Source organism: Astyanax mexicanus, chromosome 24 (genome assembly GCF_023375975.1).
Source record: "Astyanax mexicanus isolate ESR-SI-001 chromosome 24, AstMex3_surface, whole genome shotgun sequence".
Classification (NCBI taxonomy): Eukaryota; Metazoa; Chordata; class Actinopteri; order Characiformes; family Acestrorhamphidae; genus Astyanax; species Astyanax mexicanus.
In genome coordinates, this window is record NC_064431.1 from 32,549,248 (window position 1) to 32,558,065 (window position 8,818).

Sequence of the window (8,818 nt, forward strand, 5' to 3'; positions counted from 1 at the left end):
TCTTATACATCAGCTCACAGATGCAGCCTTGTGCTGATCCACATCACCCTAGGAGGGATGAGGAGAAAGAGAATAGCGCCATCTACTGTACCCACCCAGAGAGAGCAATAATAAGGACAGCTGTGTTCTCTCAGGGCTCTGGCAGCTCTGAGGGCAAGCTGCATGACTGGGATTCGAACCAGCAATCTCTAAATCATAGTGTGGCCCAGCGGTCTAAATCAACTTATCCCTGCTTTGGTTCGTCTGCAGTGTAAAATGTATATATATACATTTTACACTGCAGACGAACATTTTACATTTTAACATTTTTTTTTTTTTACAAGTGGGCGGGGCCTTAAAGGGGACGTATTATGCAAAACTCACAAAGCTTTCATTTTCATCTTGGATCTCGAATGCCCCTATAAACACTCCAAACACCAAAAAATTTAAATCATCCAAACCTTTTCCATTTAGCGCATTTAGTGTGGTACACTCCCAGTGTAAACATGGGGCGTGGCCAGCAACAGCTTATTATTTGCATAAAAGTGTCAGAGCCCTTAAACGGCTCGTTCTGAAAGGGACTGAAACCTGTAAGAATATAGAGCGGCTGAGATGTATTCATCTTTATGTGAGAGTGATTGTGTGTAAAGAACTTCATGAACATGTTTTTTTATGCTGTTTTGCATGATTGGGTGGGATGCTGTTCTGCAGGAGGCGGGGCTTCCACACCTTTGTGCTGCGACCTCACTGTGGGGAGGCGGGGCCTATTCACCACCTGGTGTCAGGATTTATGCTGTCTGCTAACATCTCGCATGGACTTCTGCTGAGAAAGGTATACTAAAGTACTACTTTACATATAGATTACATATAGCGCCACCTAGCTGGAGAATTAAGGTAGTGACTTTCTGTTTCTCTTGGCTAATTGTGTAAACTAGCGGTTCAAACATTTCAAAAACCCTCGTAATGATTTTTGTGTGTGTTCTGCAGGCTCCTGTGCTGCAGTACCTGTACTACCTGGCCCAGGTGGGCATCGCCATGTCCCCCCTCAGCAACAACAGCCTCTTCCTCAGTTACCATAGAAACCCGTTGCCGGAGTACCTGTCCCGTGGACTGATGGTGTCGCTGTCCACCGACGACCCTCTGCAGTTCCACTTCACCAAGGTATCACACACACATACACACAAATACGTATGTATGTTACCTGTATTTCTGGTTTGAATCCTGGATAGTGTTGCACGCCATCAGCAGCCGGAGTCAGAGAGAGCACACTAAAGTCTGTATTTCTTTAAACTAAAGTTTTGCGTTTGCGTTTTGGTGCATTTATTTATTTATTTTTGGCTGTGTAAAAATAAACCAAACTGAGAGGGAAAACAAAGTAACTCACAACAACTGATTCAGACCAGAGACACCTACAGAACTAAAAGTGTGAAATAAATATATTATTTTGTGTAGGAGCCCCTGATGGAGGAGTACAGTATTGCAGCTCAGGTGTGGAAGCTCAGCTCATGTGATATGTGCGAGTTATCCCGGAACAGTGTGCTGATGAGCGGCTTTTCACACAAGGTAAGACACACACACACAGCACTACTGAGGTAAATGTATGACTAAGGCTGCACTGCTTAAGAGCATTTATAATTAAAATTGCATTGCTGAGGTAAATTTGAAGTGAATGTATGGAGCTCTTTTCAGACAGCATATGTGAACCGCACAGTATTGCGACCACATTTACCCCACACTGACTCCAACTCCATCTCTCTCAGACGAAGAGGTACTGGCTGGGTCCGGATTATTCCCGCGAGGGTCCGGAGGGGAACGATATCCGGCGCTCGAACGTTCCGGATATCCGGGTGGCGTTCCGACATGAGACGCTGTGTGAGGAGCTGCAGCTGATCACCCACGCTGTTCAAACACAGGGCCTGGAGAGCGTTCAGGAGGACGCCCCGCTCACCATGAACCCTTTACCTTCTGCACGCTGAACACACACACACACACACACACACACACACACACGTAAACTCTCCACAAAGCCAAGGATTACTGCAGGTGCCTCTGTCTTGTCCAGCATGCTATTATTACCTCTCTCTCTCTATCTCTCTCTTTCTCTCTCTCTCTTTATCTCTCTATCTCTCTTTCTTTTTATTTTTTTCACTATCTGTATCTCCTTTTCTCACTCTCTCTCTCTCGCTATATATTTACATATGATATAATAGGATTTTCTTTCTCTTTCTCTCTCTCTGTCTCTTTCTCTCTCTCTCTGTGTCTCTCCCTCTCTTTATAATTTTCTCTTTCTCTCTTCTCTCTACATATATATGACTCTCTGATTTTCTGTCTCTCTCTCTTTCTGAATTTCTCTCTCTGTCTCTCTCTGTCTCTCTCTTTTTCTTTGATATTATCTTTCTCTTTCATCTCTTTACTTCTCTCTGTATCTCTTTCTCTTTGTGATTTTTTTGTTTCTTTCTCTTTCTGTGTCTCTTTCTCTATTTTATTTTCTCTTTTTCTCCCTCTTTGATTTTCTCTTTCTCCCTCTTTTTTTCTTTCTCTCTTTCTTTCTCTCTCTTTGATTTTCTCTATCTCTATATATTCTTATTTTTCTTTCTTTCTCTCTTTGATTTTCTATCCCTCTCCTCTCTTGTTCTCTCTCTCTCTCTCTTTCCCTCTCTTTAAATTTCTCTCCCCAGTCTCTCTTTCTCTCCCTCTTTCATTAATTTTCTTTCTCTCTCTCCTTTTTGCTTTCTTTCTCTTTCTCTCTCTCTCTCTCTCTCTCTCTCTCTCTCTCTCTCTGATTGGTTGTTGGGTGGAGGGGGGCGGGTGGTGGTACTCAGTTCTGCTGCTGTAGTGGATCAGAGCTGGATGATTCACAGTGTGGCTGTAGTGACGCTGCGGCGCCCCCTGCTGTTCAGGACTCTTCTTCTGCAGGTTCTGGAGAAATCTGCTAGTGTGTCCTCTAGTAGCTAGTGTGTGTGTTTTCTGACGCATGCTGCCCCCCCTACACACACACACACACATCACACACACATATACACACACTAGGGCTGCACGATATTGGACATATTGGAAAACTGACATTTTACATTTCAGTATGTTTAATATGTTGTTTTGTGATAATTTAGAGAAATTACAGATGAGAAAACTGGAGTTAAAATCTGCTGCAGGAAGACGTCTGGCTGACCCACATGGAAACAGCAGCTTTAGCCTTTAGCTCTTTAGATTAACATGATTAAGGACTGAGTCTCAGTTTCAGAACTGCATTGATAAAAAAAAAAAGATAAATAAAAATAGAGCAGCTTTTCTGGGTCATACAAGAGAAATGAGGACAGTGTGAACGTTTCTATTGCTTTACGCTTTTATAATTGTGATTATTATCGATATATTGTGCAGCCCTAACACACACACACACTATTTAAAACACAATTATTGATACGTCCAGAGTCTTGCTGCCTTACGAAACACAAACACAGACACACATCTGACCATTTCCTTTTCTAAACACACTTATAAACATTCCCCTGTATGTGTGTGTGTGTCCTGTTCTATTGTTCTATTCTTATTTCAGTCTTGTTTTGTTTTAAGTTTTTTATTTTTAATTGTTTAGCCAAATAGTTGTTTTTGTTTACTAGTAGCAGAGAAGACAAACAAACAAAAACAGACTGTTTACAAACTGACTCCAAATGTGAAGATGTGTCTGATCTGATCACAGTCTGATCAGTCTCACCGATTATGCTGTGTCTCCACCGCACACTGACTCACTCACACACACTCACACACTCTCACACACACACACACACACACACACACACAGATCCGTGAGTGTGTAAATTTTACACTTTTGTAGCTACGAATGAAGGGACACAACGCACACATCATCACTGTCCAATGAAAAACGTGTATCTCAAAAACTTAAGCAACTTTACAGGACAGAGATATCTATAACTCTCTTAACTTTTAATGAAAGTTGATTTCCAGTTCGAATCCCAGTCATGCAGCGTGCCATCAGCTGCCAGAGCCCTGAGAGAACACAATTGTAGAGCCTTGCTCTTTCTGGGTGGGTACAGTACAGTAGATGGCGCTCTTCTTTCCCCCTTTATCACTCCGAGGGTGATTTGGATCAGCACAAGGCTGCGTCTGTGAGCGGATGTATCAGAACCACCGAGTCGCTGCGCTTTCCTCCGAGCGTTAGCGCTGTGATGCTACTCTGCAATGCTACAGCATCAGCAGCAGCTCAAAAAGAGGCGGAGTCTGACTTCACATGTGTCGGAGGAGGCGTGTTAGTCTTTACGTGTTGGAGCATCACTAGTGATAGAGGGAATCCTAATGAGGTAATTGGATGAGTGTAAATTGGAAAATAAAATTATAAAAGTAATTTTGGAGAATTTCTATCGATCCATCTTTCAAGAAATTTTGACACAGTGTAGGGGATAGTTTAAATGTGTTTAAATTATGTAATAAATTATGTAGAAAACTAAAAATCATCAAAAATGGAGATTCTTGTTTTTCATTGGACAGCAACGATAAGCACACCTAATGGCTGGTTTATAAAAACTAGCATTTAAAGGAAAGTAAGTAAATTTGTATTTGGTAGATGTTTGGTAGATTTGGTATTTTTTGTTACTTCTTGGTAATAAATCTTATACAGTTGGAAATCCTATTAATTTATTTCTTTTTTAAATGCAAGGAACATGAATTTGTGGGATGAGCCAATAAAAAATTTGCTTCAAATCTTCTCTGCTAATAATAAACAGCTTAGATCATCAAACACTGAACGAGTCGATGGCAGAATAAGAATAATGGTGCTGCCACTATGATTGGGAAATCGCTGGTTCGAATCCCGGTCATGCAGCTTGCTATCAGCTGCCAGAGCCCTGAGAGAGCACAGTTGGCCTTGCTCTCTCTGGGTGGGTACAGACAGTAGATGGTGCTCTTTTTTCAACTCATCACTCCTAGGGTGATGTGGATCAGCAAAAGGCTGCATCTGTGAGCTGATGTATCAGAACCGCATTGCTGAGCTTTTCTCCGAGTGTTAGCGCTGTGATGCTACACCATTTAAAAGAGGAATTAACAGGCTTTTCAATGGTATAAGTTTTATTCAAACACAAATTTCCTTACTTTCTGTGCTACGTTTACTTCTGCATCAAGACAATATGTTGTCTACGGTGTGGCCTGTGCGAGCGCCCTATGCAACTGTGCACATTTATATTTGTGCAGTCATGTAAAGGTGGGAACACAAGGCTCAGCGGACCAATCACAGCTGCTGGGAGGTGATTGTCAGGCTACAGCGTAGGGTACGTGTAGGTTTGATGCAGAAGTATAAATTGGTCTTAAGGTGTAGGTTCTAGGTATTATCTGGGTGGAGCATCTATGATGTAGATACTGAAGGGTGTAGGTTCTATTCTCTTATATGTTGAGTCAAACACTTGTGCTCTTTTTTAAAGAATGTAGGATCTAGATTGTGGGCTCTACATTCAATAGAGTAGGATTTAAAGTATAGGTTCTATACTCTAGGATATAAGGTCTAGGAAGTAGACTCTGTGTAATGAAGTAGGGTTAAGTACGGTCTAAATTGTAGGCTTTTTCTAGAATATTGAGTCTAGATTGTAATTCTAAGGTATAAGAGGTAGGGTCTGGGCAGTAGGATCTAGGAACTACAGTGGGTTAGTGGTCTTGACATAACCTTAGGGTTGTAGGGTCGGATAGGGGTTTGGGTAGTTCATATGTACTGTAATTCTGTTTATAGAGCTTTGATCTCCTGCAGAGATATATCTGTCTAAGGTTATGATTTAGGATAAAGCTTATGGGTGTAGGCAGTAGGTTATAGGTTCTAAGGTATAGTTTCTGGAGTTATATATTTGGAAAAGTGGGGGTGCAATTAAGTCAGACTCTGGAGTTTGTGATGTTAAATCCAATGTCCAAACTATGAAGTATAAAATGTAGATTGTTGGATCTAGACTCAACCATTTAGCATATAGGTGTTCCAGAGTATTAGTCATAGATTATAGGGTCTAGACTCTAGGGTATAGGGTGTATATCTATTGTCTAGGCTCCAGATGACTGGTAGATTATTGGGTCTGGACTCCAGAGAACTGGTTGTAGATTATAGAGTCTAGACCCCAAAGTATACTAGAGTCTAGATCCCAGAGTCTTGGTTGTAGATTGTAGGTTCTAGACTCTAGGGTGAGAATTGTAAAGTTTAGACTTTAAAGTACTGGTTCTAGAATATAGGGTATACACTCTAGGCTATATTGTTTTGACTCTAAAGTCTAGACTTTAGAGTATTGGTCATAGATTATAGGGTCTAGACTCTTGGATACAGGATGTGGATTCTAGAGTCTAGACCCCAGAGAACTGGTTGTAGATTATAGGGCATAGACTTTATGCTTTAGAATATGGTTTCTAGAGTCTAGACTTCAGAGAACTGGTTGTAGATTGTGGGCTCCAGACTTTATAATACAGGTAATGGATTCTAAAGTGTAGGATGGAGATTCTGTGATTAAGAACTGGTTGTAGATTATAGGGTCTAGACTCTAGGCTCTAGAATATGGATTCTAGAGTGTAGACACCATAGTACTGGTTGTAGATTATAGGGTCTAGACTCTAGGCTTTAGAATATAGATTCTAGAGTGTAGACTCCAGAGTACTGCTTGTAGATTATAGGGTCTAGACTCTAGGCTTTAGAATATAGATTCTAGAGTGTAGACTCCAGAGTACTGCTTGTAGATTATAGGGTCTAGACTCTAGGCTTTAGAATATGTGTTCTAGAGTCTAGACTCCAGAGTACTGGTTGTAGATTTTAGGGTCTAGACTCTAAAGTATATAGTGTGGATTCGAAGAATCTAGACTCTAGATTACTGGTAGATTATAGGGTCTAGACTCTAGGCTTTAGAATATGTGTTCTAGAGTCTAGACACCAGAGTACTGGTTGTAGATTTTAGGGTCTAGACTCAAGGCTATAGAGCTCAGCTTCAGGTCAGTGTGTGGAGTGTGTGTGGGGTGTGTGTTTGTGTGTGAGCGGGTGGTGTAAGGTTCTCCGGGTGGAGCCGCAGTGATTTTCTACGTATGGTTTAAAAATAAAGAGTATTTTTTTAGGCTGGAGGAGGAAGAAGGTTATTCTGGAACCCGTGCAGAACGGTTCTGCTGCAGAGCGTGAAGATGGAGCGCAGTTTTTATTTCTATAAAGTTTGATATTTTATATGAAGCATCATAGCTGCAGTAGTTTAAACTGTCAATTACACTGATGTGCCAAAAGTCATAGGACAGCAAGTAGCATCGTGTCCCATGACTTTTGCCATGCTCTATGGAAGCTAAAGAGCACTATACTGACCTGTGGGATATGTGTGTGGGGTCTCCTACATTGAATTAATTGAATTTACACCCACTGCGCTCACTGTCCACTGTGGGAATGGTAATATGACAGCGTGACATTGTGGATCAAGGCGCCCACTATCCCATGACTTTTGGCATGTCTGTCTATTTTATTCTGTTTTCACCAGAAAGTAGAAATTCAGTTCTTAGGAATAATTATACAGCAATAATAATAAAAATACAGTAAATATATTATAATCATTACACATTTACAGTATCATATTAAACAGTTTACATTTATTTTACACTTCTCTTATTTTACGTTTTTAAATCTGTGTAATTGTTTATGTGAATATGAAAAAAAAACTGATTTATGTTTGTTATTTTAAACCTTTATTAAGATCTGTATGGTTTTTTTTAATTATAATTTCTGTTTATTGAGTTTATACGAAGGCGATGTCGCCGCCCTTGTGGCTGATGGATGCAGATGATTACATGCCTGTTGAATGGAAATGTTCACTGAGATCTAATAAAGCATGAATTCATCATCAGATCGTCTCCAGTCTTAGTCCTTAAACACTCTTCACTTCATACCCAAACACACACCTGTCAGACATCAAACGCCCTCAACAGGTCATCATTTCTTTCCTATGGGCATTTATTGTAACCATGCTGTGGTAGAACATTAAAATAGAAAAGGAAAGTGGAAAAGCAGCTAATAATGTTCAAAAACAGTATTAATAACGTTCAAATACTGCTGTTGGATTTCAAAAACACATCCACATATCTAAAACATTTTGGCTATTAAGGCTGTGTCCAAAAACATTGGGCTAAATGTTGGACCACCAGTAGTTTTGACTAATAGAAAGTGTCCTAAAACTTTTGGCTAAGTGCTGAAGTCCAAAAACATTTGGCTAAATGTTGGAACACCAGTAGTTTTGAATAATAGAAAGTGTAATAAAACTTTTGGCTAAGTGCTGAAGTCCGAAAACATTGGGCTAAATGTTGGAACACCAGTAGTTTTGACTAAAATAAGAGTGTCCTTAAACTTCTGGCTAAGTGCTGAAGTCCAAAAACAATTGGCTTTATGGTGAAATGTAAATAGTCTTGTCTGATAAAGGTGTGTCCTAAAAAAATTGGCTAAAGGTTGGAAGTCAAAAAACATTTGGCTAAAAGTAGAAATGCAAATAGTCTTGGCTGTAAAGGTGTCCAAAAACATTTGGCTAAATGGTAGAGTCCAAAAACCTTTGGCTGAATGTTGGAGTCCAAAAACATTCGGCTGAATGTTGGAGTCAAAAACTTTTGGCTAAATGTTGGAATCCAAAAACATTTGGCTGAATGTTGGAATCAAAAACTTTTGGCTGAATGTTGGAGTCAAAAACTTTTGGCTAAATGTTGGAATCCAAAAACATTTGGCTAAATGTTGGAGTCCAAAAACATTTGGCTAAATGTTGGAGTCCAAAAACCTTTGGCTAAATATTGGGAGTCCAAAAACATTTGGCTGAATGTTGGAATCCAAAAACATTTGGCTAAATGGTGGAAT

The 8,818-nt window shown here is 40.1% G+C and overlaps 1 protein-coding gene across 4 annotated transcripts in view; it reads left to right on the forward strand.

The window, feature by feature from the left end:
- The window catches only part of ampd2a (adenosine monophosphate deaminase 2a), a 32,251-nt gene extending 24,425 nt beyond the window's left edge, over positions 1-7,826 (forward strand). For all 4 annotated transcript variants that reach the window (XM_049471810.1, XM_049471811.1, XM_049471809.1 and 1 more), the window contains 4 exons: positions 691-811; positions 967-1,140; positions 1,432-1,542; positions 1,740-7,826. In XM_049471810.1, the coding sequence (XP_049327767.1) occupies positions 691-811; positions 967-1,140; positions 1,432-1,542; positions 1,740-1,955 (622 nt within the window). In that variant the 3' untranslated portion in view covers positions 1,956-7,826. The remainder of the gene's footprint in view (positions 1-690; positions 812-966; positions 1,141-1,431; positions 1,543-1,739) is intronic.
- Positions 7,827-8,818: the final 992 nt, after the last annotated feature.